General features: G+C 40.5%; 1 protein-coding gene across 1 annotated transcript in view; it reads right to left on the bottom strand.

The window, feature by feature from the left end:
* The window catches only part of PPA1 (inorganic pyrophosphatase 1), a 316,559-nt gene that overhangs the window by 191,761 nt on the left and 103,618 nt on the right, over positions 1-21,180 (bottom strand). Inside the window, exon 7 of the mRNA XM_044056626.1 lies at positions 19,174-19,301. Within this exon, the coding sequence (XP_043912561.1) occupies positions 19,174-19,301 (128 nt within the window). The remainder of the gene's footprint in view (positions 1-19,173; positions 19,302-21,180) is intronic.

Genomic DNA, 21,180 nt, shown 5'->3' on the forward strand with positions numbered 1-21,180 from the left:
CAATTATGGCAGTAGAACAAAAGGGCAATAGAGAGTCATATGGAACACAGGACCATTTGTTGTTAAAGATAGTGGAGATTTGTAAGAAGGGGAAGAACCTAAGCATGGCATGGATTGACTACAAAAAAAGCATTTTGATAGTATCCCACATTCATAGATAACAGAGAGCTTAAAAATGTATAAGATGCACCCTACACTGACTACATTACAGTAACCATGAAACAGTGGCAGACCACTTTGCAATTAAGCCAGGATAAAGGACAGATTATTATCCCAGGGATAAAATTTCAAAGGGGGATATTCCAGGGTGACTGTCACCCTTGCTATTCTGCCTTGCCATTAACCCATTAATCTGTTTACTTAGCAGCTTAGGCCATGGCTATAATTTGGCTTCTAGAAAACAACAAAGTCTAATGACTTATCTTCTCTTTGTCGATTTAAAATTGTATAGCTCATCAGATGAGGAACTGAAAGCACAGCTGCAAGTTGTCAAAACATTTTCAGATGATATTGGAATGTCATTTGGTCGTGATAAACGTGCAAAAGCAACCTAAAAAGGAAAATTGCAACACCAGGAAAACCAGTTTGGGACAAGAATGTGATATAAAAACTTGAGCAAGAGGTGTATAAATACTTGGGAACTGATGAAGGATCAGCAATAAAACATGAACAAATGCGAATAAAGCTTAGTAAGGAGTACTTTAGAAGACAAATTAATCCTGAAAATAGCATTGACATCTAGGAACAAGATCCAAGCTATAAATCAATTTGCTCTTCCTGTTCTAATTTATAGTTTTGAAGTGATTAACTGGCCCCAAAAAGTGTTGGATAGAGTGGATATTAAAACAAGAAGGATGCTTCATGCTCACCAAATGATTTATACAAATCAGTGTATACCAAGATTATATATTCCCCATTCTGAAGGAGGGATGGGCCTCCTTGAAATTGATTACATGTATAGATCTGCAGTCGTGAGACTCCACACATCTACTGACCTCAAGATCCAAATGTGGTGAAAGTTTTGAAACATGAGGAGAATAAATCCAAAATGACATCTCTGCTTAATCTAGCAGAAGCATATCGAAGTCAAGCAGGAATGGAAATCAAGCCAGAAGTGGATAAAAACAGGCAGCAACTAAATGTGCTAAAAAACAAAAGAAAGAATATAAGGTGAAGGACCAGGTGAGAAGGCAAGAAATGTGGAAAAAACAAATATAGTTGCTAGTATAGAAAACTTCTGGAAGAGCCTCATGTTGATCAAGAACAAACACAGGAATGGTTAAGGAGAGGTGAATTTACATCTAGAAATGAAAGGTTAATATTGGCAGCCCAAGATAGTGGGCTACATACACGCTGGTTTACCAAGTCCATTGAACATGTGGGAGAAAGACAAATGTAGGTTTTGTGGAATCAAATTGGAAATGGTCACACACATTATTGCTGGTTGCGACTCTCTAATGGCAGAGTGACTGTATACTGAAAGGCATAATAATGTGGTGAGACTGTTACACTGGAGATTGTGCAAACATTATGGTATCGAAGTGGCTGAAAAACACTGGAAACATGAGCCACAGAGAATCAGAGAAAATGATGAAGTTTACATCACATGGGATCACCCAATACCAACAGTCCAAAAGACAGATGCTAGAAAACCAGATATAGTGGTCCAAGAAAAGAAGACAAATGCAGCATTTATCTCGCCATACCGAGTGACTACAGTGTCGACTACAGAGATGCACAAAATCATAAAATACCTCGATCTGCAGGCAGAAATGAGAGCCATGTGGAAGAAAGATACCCAGTTCCAATAGTAGTAGGAGCAACTGGTCTTATAAAAAATAATTTACAATCGTATTTAGATAGGTTACCAATTCATGTAACACCGTACGAATTGCAGGAGAAGTCATTACTGGGCACATTGCGGGTGCTGCAAAGAGCACTTCTGGCTAACAAAGAGTGAAACAATATTAATTTCATGAACTTTAATGGTACTTTGACTTAGGAATGGGGTCCATTCCCATCATTGCATTAGAAACCAAAAGACTTGGAGAAATTAAAAACGCCAGAAGCCTAAATAGGGAATGTAAGTTGAAATGCTTCCTGTAGAAGTGCTTTTTTAATACTTGTTTTTTTATTGGATAATTGTTAATATAAATTGGTATAGTTTCTTTGTGTGGGTTATCTCCAAGAAAGCTTGTGAGCAGAGGCACTAGAGTTCTGTTTATTAAAATGAAAAAATAAATCCGCTTTAACTTGCAGCATAACCAACAGTAGCTAAACAGTGGAAAATAAATAAGAAACAGCCTCAGCTACTCTCAGCAGGAAAAAAGAAAAAAATTTATTATCTTGGCGCTTTCACGGTATTCACTGCATCAGGCATGCATTCTCTTAAAAAACAGAAGCATTTAAAACCACACCAATTAATGACATCACAAATCAATTAAATTAAAGACAGATTGTCAAGCACTTACATTTTTTTTTTAAAAGTACCATCTTAAACATAACAGTTTAAATTTTTCATCATACTTTAATGCTTCAAAGGTGTCTCTCTCAAGAAGGGTTTTAGGGAGACTTTCACATTCAGTCCCAGAGGTCTGTCTGCCTGAAATTTAATTATCCAATTTTGCTCTGCCACTTCACTTTTGTTTTTAAAGTCTCCTCCCCTTATACATTCAGCTAACACTTCTAATACAAACAAACTAAAGCTATGATTCATTCCTTCTTTTATAACATGTTGTGCCAAGGCACTAGTTTCTTGTTTCGTACATCGCCGTAGTGCTCAAGCATCCTGTCTTTCAGCATACAATTGGTTTTATAAATGTAATATGCATAACATATCTTACAGAAACTGAAATAAACCACATTTTTTGTCTTACAATCAGCGCAAAAATTAAAGTCAATGGTGTTGATAAGATATTTACATGCACTATAATTTCTGCATTTGTGTGCACCAATTCTTTCTGAAGGAATTCCTTGGTTCTTATTCAGATTATAGCAAAGATGCCTTTTAACGGATGTGTTGTTCTTAAATGAAAAGCACAGTGTTTCACCCATCACATTTTCAAATTCATCTACAGTTCTTAGGATGTTCCAATTAGCTTTCACAATATCACATACTGTTAATATCACTGGAGTATGGCAGGGTGCCCTAAAATCACCAGGCTTCACTCTATTTGGTTTTGTGTTTATTTCAAGTGGAGTCTTCTCCATGATATGGCCTGCATCTATTCTGCCTTTCTCTCAAGGCTTCTGTGATATAGCGATCTCCGCAGCTTTGTAACCCCTACTAAGGAATTCAACTTTAAGATATGACAGTGCCCTTTCCAGATCAACATCATTGAAAAGCCTCATTGTTCTGAAGACCTGCCCCTTCAAGACATTTTTCTTTACATGTGAAGGGTGCATGCTACTATTATGTAGGATGTTATTTCTCCTAACCGGCTTTCTTTAGATGCCTGTGTATTGTATGCAGTTCCCCTCTACTAATCTTCACAGCCAAGAAATCAGTGTCACGATAAGAATATGTGTGTGTAAATTTAAGGAAACTAGCAGTAGTATGCAGATATGCAATAAAGTCAGATGTTCAATAGTGCCATCCCACAACAAAAAAAAGACATCTACAAAGCGTGTATACCATTTCAGATCCTCAGTAAATGCATTGTTAGATGACACATAGTCCATTTCCCATTGAAATAAGCAAAGGTTGGCATAGCTGTTCACACGTGGTGTGCCCATAGCTACCCTCTGCAGGTAGAATTCATTATTCAGTGTAAAAACATTGTTGTCAAGTATTAATTCTAACAGCATACAGATAAGAGAAACCTTGCTGTCATTCCAATTCTTACTGTTCAGAAACTTCCTGATACTAGATATTCCCCATTCATTGGGAATGACGGTAAATAAAGATTCTATGTCCATGGTCACAAACCAATAATCAGTATGCAAGTTACATGTTTGTATATACAAATTCTGTAGAAATGCCTTGATGTCCCTCAATATAGTGACACATTGATCTAGAAAGGGACGTAGATTATTCTCCACATAAATAGATAGAGGTTCAGTCACCCAGCCCTTGCTGGATACTACAGGACGCATAGGTGGTATATTCAGATGTTTATGTACTTTGGGCAGTTCATACAGGTTAGGAATTAATGGATATTCTAGGTATTCAAATAAAGGTTCATTAATCAAACTGATAATCAGTAGATCAAATACCAAGAAAGAGACCTTCTCAATAATCCCTTTCACAGTGGAACCAGATACATTCAAGTCTGTGTCAACATCACTTAATAAAATGTTCATCTGCTGTAAGTAAAGGTCTTTGTCTAAGACCACAACCCCCCCTCTCATCAGCTGGTCTAATAACAGCACTAGATATGTTAATTTAGTTCATGTAGTGCATCGTGTTCAGCCTTTAACATGTTTAAAACGTAGCTTTATCTTGTCCAGCTAATTTCTCTCTAATTTGTTTCTCACACATTCCAATAAGTCTCTACCATAGGGTGTGATGGTGGAATGAAAGCACTTTTTTTTTTTAAATTGTCATACATAGAGGTCTCTTCCTTAAATAAAGCTTTAAGTTCAAATTTCGCCCAAGCAACTTTAGACATTTCAACACCTCTACCAAATCTGTTCTTTGGGCAGGTATAAAATTAAGACCTTTTGACAGGCATGTTTGCTATAATCTGAATAACCAAAATAATTCCTACAGAAAGAATTAGTACACAAATGCAGAAACTGTAGTGCATGCAAATATGTATATACTGGTGAATCATATCAACATCCTATACTGCACTAACATTGACTAATTTTTAATCTGATTGTAGGACAAAAAATGTGGTTTATTTCAGTTTCTGTAAAATAGGTTATACATACTACATTGGTAAAACCAATCATATGCTGAAAGACAGGATGCTTGAGCACTATGGGGATGTACAAAACAAGAAACTAGTGCCTCGGCACAACATGTTTTAAAAGAAGGAATGAATCATAGCATTAGTTTCTTTGTATTAGAAGCGTTAGCTGAAGGTATAAGGGGAGAAGCCTTTAAAAAACAAAAGTGAAATGGCAGAGCAAAATTGGATAATTAAACTTCAGGCAGACAGACCTCCGGGACCGAATGCCAAAGTCTCCCTAAAACCATTCCTGAAAGAGACCTTTGAAGCATTAAAGTATGATGAAAAATTAAACTTATTTTTAAGATAGTTTTTAAAAAAAAATTTAAGTGCTTGACAATGTGTCTTTAATTTAATTGATTTGTGATGTCATTAATTGGTTTGGTTTTAAATGCTTCTGTTTAAGAAAATGTATGTCTGATGAAGCGGTTAATACCGTGAAAGCACCAACATAATAAATTTAGTTATTTTTTTCTTTTTCCTGCTGCGAGTAACTGAAGCTTTTTCTTCTGTTTATTAAATCCTGTGCTTCTGTGATTACTGGCCATTTGTTGTGGATTTCTTTATAGTTTTGTTTTTCATTTGTGATTTTTTTATTTATTAATTTTTTTTATTAGAAGTCTGAGTAGCCTTAGCAGGAGAAGCCCACTTGCCATCCTTCTTGCCCTTAAAAAGAGGGCAAGAATGCCTGAGAACAAAGGCCGTCTTATTGGGGAAGTTTCTCTGAAATTTAGGCACAGGAGAAACAAATGCACGTTTAAGTTCCTGCTCTTACCCTTATCCTGAAGGGACAAACACTTGTTTGGAGAAGTTGCGGCTATGTTTATTACCAAAAGGTGCATTTATCAACTTAGCTTTAATACCATCAGGCAAAGGTTGAAGTCGAAGCCAATACCACCTCCTCATCATGGACCCAAAGCCAGCAGCCCTAGAGGAAGCATCTGCTGCATCATAACTACACAATGGAATGAGAAGCCATCTGGGAGGAGGTCCCTAACAGGGAAAGAGCAGAAGTTTTCCCTCAGTTTCTGGAAGACCAAAAATAACCTGACAAGCCTGGGATAGGAGAGCCAACACTCCTAGACATGTGGGTCTGATCATTAACAGCCTTAAAAGCCAGTGTAGCAGAGGTGTAAGCCTTCTTGGCTAGCCTTTCCATGGTCCTGCTATCTTTAGAGGGCAGTAACCTGGGAGAAGGAAGCAATTGAGAAGTCTTGTCAGAGTATAGACACCATCACGGGGTCAGCAGCAGGACACTATCAAATTTACAGCCCTCAGGCACCCTAAAGAATCTATCATGTTTCTTGAGAGCATGGGGCCGAGTATCTGGAGCTAGAAAATGCATCCAACAAGGCAGCTAAAACAGGAGGCACAGCAGAAGGTTTAGGAGTATCCATCTGCAACAACTTGTAGCAGCTTATGTACCTCAGAGACCAAAGCACAATTGCATTTAAAGAACTCCATCATCCTGGAGATTGTCCGCCCCAAACGAAATATCTTCAAAGGGAGCATCAGAACTGGTGGATTCCTCTTCATCCGACCCATAGTTCAAAGGAGGAATCTGAAAAGATAAGCAAGGGACTCCTCATTCAAATCCACCTCCTCCTCAGAGGAATCCTATTCTTTGGGTCTTTTTAGGGGAGTAGTGGACACAGGAGGGGCTGTAACAAACTCCCAGAGGAGGTTTTAGTGCCAAAGCACTAAAGAACCCCGACTAAAGGCCTGCCATTCACTCTATGGATCCTTAAGGGCAGGAGAAATAGGTCTGGTCTTTTGCTTTTTCTTCCAGACATCTGCCTTATAAAATACGGAAGGCTACGACCCAGGATGACATTTAATAATGGTAGTAGGGACTACTTCCAACGAACATGAGGAACAACCCTAGGCCCCTCGGAAATAAATCAGCCGCGGTTCCCCTTGAGCATCCAAACCGGTCTGCAAAGCCTCCTTGGACAGTCTTAAGATGCATCCCCCACCCAGCCTCCAAACCAGTTGCTGCAGAGGAACCCACCCAACAAATCCAGGTGAACCTCCAGGCATTCATTCACCTTGGGAGAGACGTGCAGCAGAAGATTCCAGCTTAGGCTTCGTGGCCTTCATGGATGGATGTCCTTGGAGTGGGAAGTACCCTACACTGTCTCTTTCACAAGAAGCTTAAGACGTGGAATTTCAAGATAAAAGCTCCAAAGAAGATGGTCTACTCTGAAGGGCTTTTAGGTACAAAAGCCTGACAAATGGAATAGGACATATGGTCATGAGAGGCACCTAAGCATAAAAGACACTGTTCATGGTGGTCTTTATGGGGAATGCCTCCCACATTGGCATTTATCCTTGCATGATATGAAACCCCACAAGTAACAATAAAAGGGATAAGGAGTAAAGAACCCTAACGCGGCACTTGTAAGCAACGGCTTGGAGAACCAGCAAGAGAATGGGCGATCAGACTGACGGCAACGTTCAGAGGATGGTACGTCACCTTTGTGCCCTACGCTATGCAAGGAGCATACGTGTGACCTATGGCACACCTTAAAGAAACCTAAAGGCTTTGGTATACTGACTGGACATCAGGCCACCCTTGGCAGGGGATCCCTAATGCAATGAATACTACAATAGTGAAACAAAAGGACATCTATAAACACAAGCAGTTAAAGTGGTCCAAGAAGGAAACTCACAGGCAAACACCTCTGATGCAATACAGTGGAGCCCCAAGTCCCAGACTACAACTAGCAGAAAAGTGCAGAAGCAATGAACTGGCTAACTATACTCTCAGGCTTTACTTCCAAGAGCACAGTAAAATGGAGGCAGTTTCTGTTTTACATTTCATGACTTCAGCTACTAAGAATAAAGACCTAAAAGCCACCACTTTACTAAGAAAGTGGCTTGCGTGCATGGGTAGGGGGGTAAGGGCAAACCTACAAAATGAAAAGACTAGTGAACTTTAAGGTATTCAAACAGGTCTAGGCTTGGACTCCTCAGCCCTTACTTGAAATCTTACCATGTCCATCTAGCACCTTCAGTCTGAGAACACCCTATACTGCCTTTCAGGTATATTTCTATAATTTTTGCAAGACGAACAGTAGAAATGATCTATGGTATCTCATAGCACAAGTCACTTTCAAAACATAACCACATAGGGCAGTCAATCTAGGATGGGCCAAGGAAAAAACAAATACAATGGATCCTGGGTCAGTACCAGCAGGTACACAACTCCTGGGATACAATACTATTTTTTTTGTCCTTCCCCAGCACTGAGCACAATGTCCTACAAATTTAAGAAAGTCATATGAACAGTGTACGCAATGAGAATAAATACAAGTCATAAACAGTAGTTCCTAAATCCAAACACAGCAGAAGCTTTTGTGGGGCTACAGTGGTGCAAAGTTCTTAAAAACAACATATGCAAGAATAAAGGCCAGTTTAAGACCACATAAGCATGCTGCTCAATTTTCAATTAATTTTTTGAAGAGGTAATTTCACTACACAGCCCTTTAAGAAAGAGGCCACAAAGTGCAAGTATCACATTAATGATAAAAACACAGGAAAACTAATTAAAAAAAAAAAACAATCTATAGAACGGAAATTAATATGAATGGATAAAAAAGGACAAACAAGAAGTTTAAAGGACATGCTTGTTCATGAAAATTTTGTCTTACCAAAAAGTAACAAGTGTTTGTCCAACATCTATGGGCACTTATAAAAGCAACAGTTATTCTATTTGCAAATATAGAAGTTCCTTTGAATATGTGAAAAAAATCAAATATGTACCAAGGGGACATTTTTCATGCAACAGCAAGGGGGTTATTTATGCCTTAAGATGCCCGTGTGGTTTCTTTTATACTGGCGAAACAAAAACGTTTAAGTGAGGTTAATGGAACATACCAGGGGCATAAAAAAAAAATCAAAAGAAGACAAGATTTTAGCACGTCATTTTAGAGATGTACATGGCAGTGATGTTTCTATGCTTCAATGTTGCATTTTAGAACAAGTATTTGTTGAAAAGGATTAAAAATTATTTTGAAAGAAAAACTGTTATACAAAGTGTCTATTCTCAGACACTTTGGTCCCTATGGGACTGAATGGAGAGGTTAATTGGAAGTATTTTATTTGATTGTATTATTGATTTTGTATTTTTTGTATAAAAAGGTAGCACATTTTTTTAGCTAAACTGTATAACTCCTGAAAGTTTTGTACAGAGGTGCTAGAGAATAATATACTTTTGGGTCTGAACCAGTGGTCTTTATTTTCTTAATGTTGCTAGTTGTATGGACAAGAAAGGACAAACCACCTGAAGCTGGACAATAAACCAGAATTACACAGCAAGACAAAGCAGCCTGCAGCTTGCAATTAGCAGCTAGAGTTTGAGGAAGGGGTTACAAGTCTGTCTCTGTCCTTACATTCACTGCTGCAGTATTCATTACAAATGGGAGATTCCCTGCCGTGAAGCCCACTGTCCGGCCAGTTTTCCAAAGTCTACCATTGCTTTAAGGTGTGCTGAATGTCACCTACACACACCTCACTTCGTGTAAGGCATAAAGGTGACTTTCAGGGATACCATCCTCAGAACTTCTTTGCTGCCAGTCCGAATGCTGTTTTTAACCAACCAGTTACCTCCATCCATTTCTTGCTGTTTTTCTGTTTGTTGGCATTCTGGTGATTACTCCTGTGTGCTGAAGTCCTCACCATTGCAAATAAGTACCCATTTTTTTTTTTTTTTTTGTTATTGTTTTGTGCTGTTTTGGGGGGGGGGGGTTAATGTCATCCAGGAAAGGTAAATGCCAGTGTGGGAGACCACCATAAGCATTTTTTTTGCCTAGGTGCTGTTCACGACCATATGTCTAGTTCAATTTGTCACGCTTGTCCCCAAAACTCTTCGTAGTAGGATTTTCTCCCTTTCATATCTTGAGAACCAGCATCCTAAGCTCCTGCTAAGGACACTATGGATGGAACTTCCTGCCCCCAAGGGTCAGCTGTCGGGGAAGAAGGTGCAAAAGGTAAGACCAGAATCTTCTGCTGTCCAGTATCTGCCAGGAGTTTCTCCCAAGGTTATTACAAACCCGGAGACTTGCCTGGTTGTACTGTCAGATTCCTCTACCACCTCTGGGGAGGCTGGTGAGGATCTGGAAAGCAGCACATCCGAAGAAGCTTTGCAGGCATTCGTTTCGGGCGTTCGCGGGGAACCATGGTTGACTGTTTCAGAAGGGACTAGAGGAGTTCTGCAGTTTCTCTTTAGAAAAGGACGTTCCTACTACAGTTGTGTAATGCCATCCTGAGTCAGGGCCTTCTCAGGTTTCTAGGATGGACACCCCCTTAAAAAAGCAAACAGAAAACTAATCATATTTCTTCTGCTCGTAGGGACCCACAAAGTGAGCATCAGGCCTTTACTCTTTGGTTCGTCTCTTCCCCAAAAATGCCCAGAGAATTGCATTCTTCTGAGGAAGAGTTGGATTTTGATGATGAATCCCTTGCTTATTCTCCCCAGATTCCTTCTTTAAACTACGGGTCTGAGGATGACTCTCATACTCTAGATAATCCTTTTGAGGAAATTTCTTTTGGGGACCTCTCAAAAAAAAAAAAAAAAAAAAATCCATTCTAAAGTGGGATTGTGCCCAAGTTTCAGATAACCATAAGAGGTACTATGAGTTACTGCAGATAGCATCTCCTAAAACTGTGGCCATTCCTCCTGTCGACTGCTTTACTGGAGTTTTTTTTCCAATGCCTCTAAAGCACCGGACTCTTTCCCCTTACTCCCAAGAAGTCTGATAGGAACATCCTTTTTGTTTAAATGCTCTGCTACTGACCCCTCTGTGGTGTCTGCAGCCTCTGATAAGCCAGCTCAATTGCTTCCTTTGTCCAAGTTACTGTGACAAGGACTGAAGAACCATAAATAGGCTGGGCAAGAAGGTTCATGCTTCGGCTACCTTAGCTTTTAGGACTATTATCAGACTCATCTCTCTAGGTACGGGTTTGCTTTCTTAGGCTAGTCAGCCTTTTTCTGGTCTTCAAGACCAAGTAAATCTTCTGCTCTTTTCTTGCTGGAGACTTCCTCTCAAGTAGTTAATCATTCTGTCAAATGCAGTTATGATGCAGCAGATGACTCTTGTAGGGCCTGCTGCTTTTGGTTCAGTACTGCGGAGGTATTCTTGGCTTAGCCTTAATATCATCAGGCAAAGTTTGAAGCCTAAGCTGATGGATGCTCCTCTGGATAATAAAACTTGTTTGGGAAAGTGGCTGCTGGTTTTATTAAAGTCTCTTCAGGACAAGGGTAATGCTTTACAGGAGGTTAAACATGTCTTTCTCCTGTGCCTAAATTTCAGTAAAACTGCCCTTCTAAGCCAGCCTTTGCTCGTAGCCAATTTCAATCCTCCTCCTAAAAGGTAAAAAGGGTGGTAAATGGACGACTCCTGCTAAGGCCACTCAGACTGCAGGGATTCTAAAGCCTTCCTTTAGTAACAAACCAAGTGCTGACTATTCACCTGTCCCCAGCCAGATTCCTCTTCACCTTTCTCTTTGTTTGGTCCCAAATCACCCAGGATTCTTGGGTTCTGTCAATCATTCAGCAGGGGTACTATATGGTCTGGATTTCCCACTCTCCTTTTATGAGCATTCCTCAGCCTCCTCGGGAACAACTTTTTTTCCTCAGAGGTTCTTCAAGATCTCTAGTCTCATGGTACCACTCAAGAGGTGCCAGTGTCCCAAAGAGGGAAAGGGTTTTATTCAAGAATGTTTCTAGTGCCCAGAAAAGAAGGTACTTTTAGACCTATTCTAGACCACTCATCCAAATGCCTTTCTGAAAGTGCCTTCCTTTCGGATGTTGTCCCTTCAGTCCTTTTTCCTCTCTTACACCCTCAGGCCTTTCTGAGGTCTCTGGATCTCCAGGATGCTTATCTCCATATATTGAGCTATCCTCTTTTCAGGAGATTTTTGCATTGCTCTGTTGCTTCCTAGCATTTTCAGTTCTGTGCTTTGCTGTTAAGCCTTTCTACTGCCCCAAGAGTATTCATCAAAATGCCTCGCTCCTGTGATTGGTTTTTGCAGGAATCCAGGGATCCAAATCTTTCTTTATTTGGAAAACTTGCTGATTCAGGCATCCTCTCCAGAGGTCCTTTTGCAAAATCATTTTACTATTTCTTTTCTTCATGGCCTGGGGTTCACGATAAACTTCAAAAAGTCTTCCCGTACTCCTCAGGATCAGGTCTTTCTGGGTTGCAGAACTGTCAATGCTGGCATCCCCGCCCTCTCCTAAGGCCTTAACTCGCATTTCTATCTTTCAAACTCTTCTTCCCCTGGCCTCCATTATAGCCAGGGATTTTGAGAGCTATGGGGTTCATGGCTTCCACCATTCCAATGTTCCCTCTGGCCAAACTCCATGAGGAATTTCCAGTGGTTTGAGATGTTAGTGTGGCTTCATCATGCACACCCTTTAGACTTTCCAGCTGTTCTTCTCCCATGTCTCAACAGCGAGCTTCTTTCCTTGGACTGCTGGTCCTACTGGGGCAATCAGTTCTGAGGATGGTACGCCTGAACGATACCTTTTATGCCCTACGCTATTCAAGGGGTGTGTTGATGATGTTCATCGTACATTAAAACAACGGTAGACTTTGGTAATCTGGCCTGACGGTGGGCTTCACGGCAGGGAATCTCCTACTTGTAATGAAAACTGCAGCGGTGAAAGCAAGGATATCTACAGTTATGGTAAGATTTTACACAACTGCACTTTGTTAATACAACTTGATTTTGATGCAGTGCTCTTCAGCACAGAATACAAAGAAGCTATTAGATGGAAACCTTTTCTTTATAAAAGGGGAAAACCAGTTCCCTGGATTTTCAAATGTAGACTGCCAGCATCCAAGCATACAGACACCACTGGAGAAAACTGATCAGTGCTACCAAGGGCATGTGGGCGGGACAGGCAGGCAATTTCATTCTAATTTAACTGACACGTTCATGTTTTGCACAGTTACAAATAAATACAAGCTCCAAGTAGTTAGTGGCCACCTATGAACTTATTTCAATACCAGGATGAGAAACTGAAAGTAAACTACTTTTTCTGATACTGTAGTACAAGCTGCACTTACCCATAAACAGTACATTTGTATTCTACATTGCTGTAGCAGCCATTAGGCTATATGGGTTATATCCTGCCAAGTACACAAACCACCTGCCAACTTTCAAAAGCTCTGGCACCCTTCCACACCTGCACTCAGAATGCTGATTGGAGGGCAGTGGGGAGGGAAATCAGGAAGACATGAATTTCTTGCCAAAAAGTAATGCAGTGTACTCATCCTGAAAAACTAAAACGTAACAGAACTTTATATTTCAAACAACTAGATAAGACGTAGGAAGATGGACGGGTGTGGCTACTGAAACAGTAAGGAATTTGTTTATCTACTGGAGCTTAAACAAATGTATAATGTTCATTTCAACTACCACAGCAGCCTTTAGGCTATATGGGTTACATTAAAAAAGATTATCCAACCTGGGAGGAGGAATATGGATCCAGAAGCACCGAAGAATGGTCCTACTAAAAGCTTGTCCTGGATCTGCAAAACGGTTTGTAATGCCTTTGAGACTGAACCACTTTCCAAAATGCCATCAAAGTCAAGGCTCTAGTAGAATAAGCCCTTCTACTGCTTGAAACTGAATTAACATGGTTGGAAAAAAGAAAAGTAATAGTCTAGACAACCAACTATCTGCAGTCGTTCTGATGTGCATTGTCCTTTATTTGTCCCTTCATAAGTAGTAACTTATCTGCTTTTCTCAACAACTTAGTTCTGTAAAGACAGTACCAAAAGCTGCCTATGCATGTGTAGAGTACAGAGTCCTTCCCCCATGGTTATGTGGATCTGGACAGAACATTGGGAGATTACTTTGAATCATATCAAATTCTGAAACCATTCTGGGCATGAATGACAGATTTGTTCTTAAGGAGACCCCAGCCCCCAGCAATACTGAAAAAAATCAGTTCACAAACCATGGAGGTTTGCAACTCAAATACTCTTGAGTATCTAGGACAGTTTTCCATGAAACAAGCCTCAAGTATGGTCGATGACTAGGTTCAAATGAAGGCAGACAACTCTTCCAGCACAAAGTTAAGATTCCCAAGGAAGAACAACCAGTTTACAATGTGGTCTCGGATGTAAAACTTCCTTCAGAAATTTTTTTTTTTTTTATTAACAGCATAGAGGAATGTGGAAGACCCATGAGCAGACACCCTAAATTGTTGAAAGATGTACCTTGCTAGAGGAACAAGAAAGGCCAGAGGGTAACTAGCAAACATTTAAGTACTAGTGGAACAATCTCATGGGACGCTGATTGTTTAGCCACAAACTAAAAACACTTTCACTTGCCAATGTAGGACTTCCTAGTAGCAAGTGTTCTTGCCTTAGTCCTCCATCCTCAGGAAAGAGTTGCATAAAAAGAACCAGAAATGAAAATTCCTGGCAATCAGTCGAAGAAAATGACAGGGGGATTTTGACATACCCCAGTCTCAGACAAGCCCAGTTTGTGAATAAAATTGTGATCAATTGCCAATGGCCAATTCCATAATGGAAAACTAATATTGCTTAGGTCAATTCCATAAAAAGGGAGCACAAATGTTGCCAAGGAGAAAAAAGTTCACCACGATTAGAGTCCTCTGAATACTCAATTACCTTAGATATCAAAAGAATGGAATGTTTCTTTATGCCCGATCATGGGAAAGAAGGCATCTGTTTTCCAGTCTTGTTTTTAAGGAGTCCTGGAGCAGAATTTGCACAATCGTCTGTTTTGAATAGATGCAAATGGATAAAGTTGAGGTGTTCCCCACAAATGGATTAAGTCCTAACAGACCCTCTTATCAAGTTTCATTTGTGAGACTTCTGGTCCTGTTCAGTTTTTCAGTCCCTGTTTTGCTCTGATGGAATGCAAGATGCTTGGGAGGGTTGAGTGTACTGAAGAACCACCTCCCAAGCCATCACAGCCAGCTTGCACAGGGGGTACAAGCTGGTGCCCCCTTGCTTGTTTATATACATTACTGTGGTCTTGTCAATCACCGGAGGTCCAGGTGACCATATATGAAGATATTTTAGGACATGGATCATAGCCCTCATCTCAGACACTACTGTACTTTTGGGGGAGGGCTGTAAAAAAATAAATAAATAAAATAAAGTTCCACGGGCCAAGTACCTTTGCCATAGAAGCCACCCCCAGCAAAATGAGGCTCCGAGGCATCTGAACTTAACAGAATGGTTTACAGCAAGGAGAAAAGGCGAGACCCGATTTGCCTTTATTGTTAAGTTTCCACCCCCTTTTTGATAAAGCACCAAAATGTAATATGAAATTCCAAGAGACACAAATACTGGGTCCATGTGGGTTTAAGAAACCACTGAACCTTTCTCCCGTTTAACCTGGAGAGGGAATCATGAGAATCGGTGGCTATGAGCCCCAGAATCCAGATACTCTCTGGCAGAAGTCAGAGATTGACTGTAGCTCCAATTTCTAGATAAAAACCCACCTTCTCCTACTTAAACTTTTGTCGAGAGACATCTGTAAGATGGCCCAGAAAACAATTGTGTGATATGGTCAAGGACTTCTGAACATTCATCTGGAGATCCAGATTAGTCAAAAGGGAAGAAATCCATTGTAATGGCACTTGAAAGATCAAAAATGCATTTACTCATCTTTGTAGAGTAAGACACATGTGAACGCCATTCAGTCTTCAATGAGCTATGGGTGGAGCTAGACACTATGATCATGTGCATCTTTTAGACAAAACAAAACAAAACAAAACAAAACAAAACAAAACAAAACAAAACAAAACAAAACAAAACAAAACAAAACAAAACAAAACAAAACAAAACAAAACAAAACAAAACCAAAAACAAAACACCCTTGGATCAAGATTCTGAAGGGTCATCGTGTCGATTTTTGGAACTTCAGAGATTTACAAAGTTAATAGCTACAACTGGTCTCCAAGAGACTTTCCATGTACCAAAAACATTCTGGAAAAGAAGTCTTTGCCCCTTTGATTTAACGATTCAGAGGGTGAGTAAATGGGGAACTTGAATAAACTGCTGGGGACGAATTCCCCTTAAAGTAGGTATCTGTACCCAGTACCAACTCTATCCCTCCTGAACCACTTCTAACACCCATGAATATGTAAATCTGTTGCCCAATAGGACTGTACAGAGCCAGTTTCTAGGGCAGATTTTTTGAGAGGAGCAGGAGGGGTGGGGAGGGGAAGACCGCTGACAGTCATTTTGAAGTATTAGGCTGTACTATTTTAGTAAGATTCTCATTTCTTGCTCCATTCTCACCATCTTTTTGGTTCCCTATTTAGTTGGAGAAGGTGGGGATTGTTTATTCCCTTTCTTAGAACAGAAGACTTAGGTGGTGTGCAAGACAGGCCTGAAAATCTAATAAAATGCCCTGTATTAAAATTTCTCTCCTTATCAAACAGAGGACTCTGGTTGCAGAAAAGCCAAACAAAATCTCCTTATCTAAAGAAATAGACATTTCAGACTACACCTCATTAGGAAAAAAAAAAAAAAAAAAAAAATCAGTTTCTGTACCCAAACACATTTCAACACTGTAGGAGTAAGCAGTTGCCCTGGACATGGTATGTGCACAATCATACACACTCTGCTATGTTTTGATACTAGAGAGTTTGGAGACAATGGAATTCAGACAGGCACTAACTTTAGGAGGAAATGTAGCAGAAAACGGTCAAATTTTTGCAGAAATTAAATTTCAAGAGACCTGCTGGTCTGGTGGGACCGCTTGGAAGATTTGCTAGCAGCTTCTGAATCTCAACAGCTCTTCTCTGATGAGATGAACGTCCAGACGTTTAAGCATTTTCTATTGGCAAAAAAAACGGAACTGCATAGGCTCTGGATAGGAGACACCCATGGAGAGGTGATGATTAAAAAGTTTAGGTGGAGAGCCAAGTGACCCTGGACTGCCTGAACAGGACAGCTGGGCAAGTCTTCAGGTACACTGAAAGGGCCTCCCAGAAAAAGCTCTGCTGAAGCCTTTGTTATGCGGACCACCTCTGTAGCAGGAACTTCATCCACTATGGGCCCACACCACAAGGGGAACTTTCTACTGGAGCCTCTTGAAAAAAGGCTGCCGAGGTTTCCAGAGATGGGTGCTTGCCCCCATTCTGGTTGGTGGAGAGGGTCTATTGAGGAGTGGTAAACTGCACTCTGACAGCAGAGAATTTTCCATTCTTGTTCGCTTCTGAAAAGAGAGTCTGATCTTTGGACCAAAGAGAGGAACCAAGTGGTGTTGATAAACACCTTAAAGCAGTCTGAAAAATTACACAATCTCATCCAAGAATGCCAAGTGCATGCCAAAGCGGATGTCAGCTGCTGAAGACAAGCTATCAGTCACATTGAAAAGCATGTGCATAGACATTTTAAACTACAAGGCTGACAACTACCTCCAGAGTCTTTAGTCTCTCTGCAGCCTACTGCATCTTCAACCCTTGACACTTCAGAGACTGCCTCTGGTGCAACTGCACTAAATCCTTGACAAATGAGTCAAGTAGTTTAATGCTCTCAGCAAAAAAGGTGCCGATGCATAGGCACACTTCCTAAGCAATCCAACACCTCAAGACATCCCGTTTGGTGAATGGACCAAAGAACTCTCTCCAAAGTATCCTGGCAACAGCAGGACACTTACACCCATGCTGTGAGTGCTTAGGAGAGGAAGATTTCACATTTATTGGGATAAATTCCAATGTATCCAGTTCCCACCAAGCCTGCTGGGACACCAGGTCAGTAACAGTATCCAAAGAAGGGATCACAACAAAAGCCTCCAAAAAGGACTCTTCAGAGTAGGTGATTTAGTAGTCCAAACCCCATGTTGACAGAAGAGCTCCATAAATCATCAAAAAAGAGAAGTTTTTATAGTGGTGGGATGAGGTACACCTTAGGGAACCTTCTTCCTAGAGGTCAGTATCCTCAGTCAGGGATTCCTCCATGGAATCCAGATGCTTCCTGTTGCACCAACTCTTACTAGGACTCACCAGTGAATCCATGAGAAAGGTGGTAGAGGTAGGGATCCCTGAATGCAAGGCAGCCTGGAGATAGGTGCGGGCTTTTCTTAAGTTGGGGATGGGTGCTAATCGGTAGGTTTGGTTGAAGACTCTGAGAAAGCACTTCTGCCCTGTCTAGGAGACTTTCCCCAGCTAAATCAAGCAACATCTCCCAGAGTGTCTCCTGACAAGAGAGGGCTCTCCAATGCCCAGATCAGACAATGGGACAGCCGAAGCATAAGTGGTTGACCCTTGTTTTGTGGTGGCTGAAAGGACTACACCAAAGGAAGCATGAAGCGCAAGTGTGCGGTCAAAGAGCATTGCAAACTCACCTACTACTGGCTGGGGTGACAACTGGATCTGTGCAGTCGGGAAGGGCTCTGATGGCTTTTTTTTTTTTTTTTTTTTTTTTTTTAGGTACAGCAAGATGAGTGGGATAAGTATCCATGCTGTGACAGAAGATGAGGTCTCAAAGGCTGTACACTTTGCTGGAACAAGTTCTCAATACAGTCCCCCCAGTAATGTAAAAGCAGCACACTAATGTCCTGTTGGAAAAAAAAATTCAGTAAGAAAAAAACGGTAGGAGTGTTGCTTCAGTATATACAAGTAATAAAAACATACCCAATAATAGTTACTGCTTGCATAAATGCTTCCTGACACTAAGCTTTCAATAAAATTAGAGAGTAAGCAGTACATTTTCTCACAAAATAACCCCCAAAAGGGCTTGGAGCCAAAAGTAGCATACCTTGACATTAAACGTCTGACACCGGGGGGGAAAGGGCACCAGGTTTCTTAAAGGGAAATGCCACCAAAAGCCTTGTTTAAAAACAGCTTACAATGGCAATACTTTGTGTGGAAGGATTTCCCACAAACTTACCTGCCAGAAAAAAAGCTGAAGACCAAATGCTACTTCATTAGGCAGCAAAGAAGTACTGAAGAAATTGTCAGACTGCTTATTTCCTCTCTACAGTACTAACCAATCAAAGAAGTGAAGGTGGAGGGAAAGAACCAGAGCTTTTGAAAGCTGGCCAGTTGTGTCCTAGGCAGGACACAGTCCATATATAACCCAAAGGTTACAGCAGCAGTAGGACTGATTAACTTCAGCATTCCAGAACACTGAAGTTTCTCACATCTTATGTGAGAATGGACTCCATCTGAAACAGCATTCATGTTTGCTGCTGCCACCTGGGAAAACAGATTATGTGGGACAGGAGCAGCAGTATGGACTAAGGAAAACTGAAAAATGTGCCTAAGCAAGCTTACCTTATCTTTGAAGTCTCCACCAAAAGCAAACTGGTTTTCTGGCTTTCCATCAGGCACCTTGTACCGTCTAAACCAATCTACTGTTGCCTCCAAGTAGCCAGGTTTTAACCGCCTTACATCATCGATACCTGGGAATCAGAATAGAAGATATGGATAAAGAAATTAAGCAATTTTAATTAATTTCAACAGCTTCCCTCAAAACTACTACCTCAACATTACATCAAAACTATCTTGAAGGAGTTTGTATCCCTGGCTATACATTCACAGATACCACCTGCCAGAAGACTGTGTGCTTGTACTTTACAGCTAGCAAATGTCTATTTCCAATCTGTCCTGTCCTCCAAAACTTCTGTACATGTACATGTTCAATTACTTCTTGTAAGAGTTAATCATCCACTTGGGTAGCCTTTTCAATAATTCCACCACTGTCTCTGCAGTACAACTTTGCGATTGGCTAATTAGGCCTTTATGTACTGGATACGTATACACTGTTGGAAGGTTCGTGCACAGACTATATGCATCCTATGGATTCCAAGTACATATACAGTAAAGTTTGGTACACTGCAGAATGCAGCTGCAACAAATATACAACAGAGTAAAATCAAAGGTGTCCCAGGGTGATAAAGTCCACCATAAGCCACACCACGGTTGAAAAACAAAACTCTTTAATCCATAAAGAAATGTAAAGCGCTTTCATCCACAAGACATATTCAAGGACTTCATCACAACATTTAAAATAGTGCAAACCAACCTCTTTTAAAAGTGAATAGATAAAGTCACTAATGACAGACCTAAAATTAGAGATATTAGCATGAAGTTATGCACTTACCATAACGTTGGAGCTTAGTTATCCCTAGTCTGCTCACTTCAGAGAATGGGAAATAAGCCTTGCAGCCGATCCAGATAGTCTCCTAGTCAAGAGCTTCCATTCTCCCACAATACACCTGTCCTCGCCTGTAGCTCCCAGTCTATGGCAATTCAAGAGGCACTAAAGGAAAGTAAGAGCAGCCACCACAAACTAATCACCTTGGAAATCCACCCCCCCCCCCCAGGTAACCACCATGAAAAACTTATCCAAAGCTAACTGAGCTCCTAAAAACAGAGATGGCTAACTTCATGGCACCCATGTAAATGGAGAATAGTTGCATGGCCACCGAATCATACACTAATGCACTGTACGAACACGTACAGAAACGCATGGATCTCGCCATACCCAATAGAACCAAGACGCTCTCCTCCAAAAATACTAAGCCAATCTGGTGGTCCCCTGCCATAAACTCTACAAGAGGAGGAGGAAACTGATGCGGAATAAGGTGAAGTCCCAAGACTAGAAAAACTTCCTTATCAGCCTCAACAAAAAGTCGAGATCCCTCATCAAATCCTCGAAAGCTAGCTATAAAAACAGAGAGGAGGTCCACTTTATTTGGAACTAAAAGAGCTTAGGTGGCAAATAAGGGGGTAATGCCTCTGAATACCCTGGATTAAACAGCGCAATTTCTGTAAGCTCAATTTTAAGGTTAAAAGCGGAATTTATGTAAAACATGACATGTTTTTAGTCTTTGATCGAGGCATTTTAATGTGAGTAACCTGTCATGTATTTGTATGATCCTACAGAGATATGAACATGTAGCTATGTTTTTTCCTGTTTAAAATTTTCTAGTCCATATTTTTTATAACAAGGATGGGTTACAAATTTATTTCTCTTTAAGAGGTTTATGGTGCAGTTAGACAATTAATGTATGTATATTAGGATCTGTTGGGTGATAGTAGCTTTATTCTGATGAAGTTTCTACTTGGAGATAAAAGCACTTAAACTACATGGGAGTGGATGACTGGCTTGGCTTCTTCATTCTGAGCTGCTAATTTATTTGCAAAGGTTACTGAGCAGCCCCTTCATTCTGAGCTGCTAATTTATTTGTATAGGTTACTGAGCAGCTCAAGTCGTATGGAAATTTAAAACCTGTACACAGCATGAAAACAAAGGAAATAGTTAGCAGGGTCTGTTTT

Source organism: Protopterus annectens, chromosome 14.part0 (assembly GCF_019279795.1).
Source record: "Protopterus annectens isolate FY-2018-M chromosome 14.part0, PAN1.0, whole genome shotgun sequence".
NCBI classification, from domain to species: Eukaryota; Metazoa; Chordata; order Ceratodontiformes; family Protopteridae; genus Protopterus; species Protopterus annectens.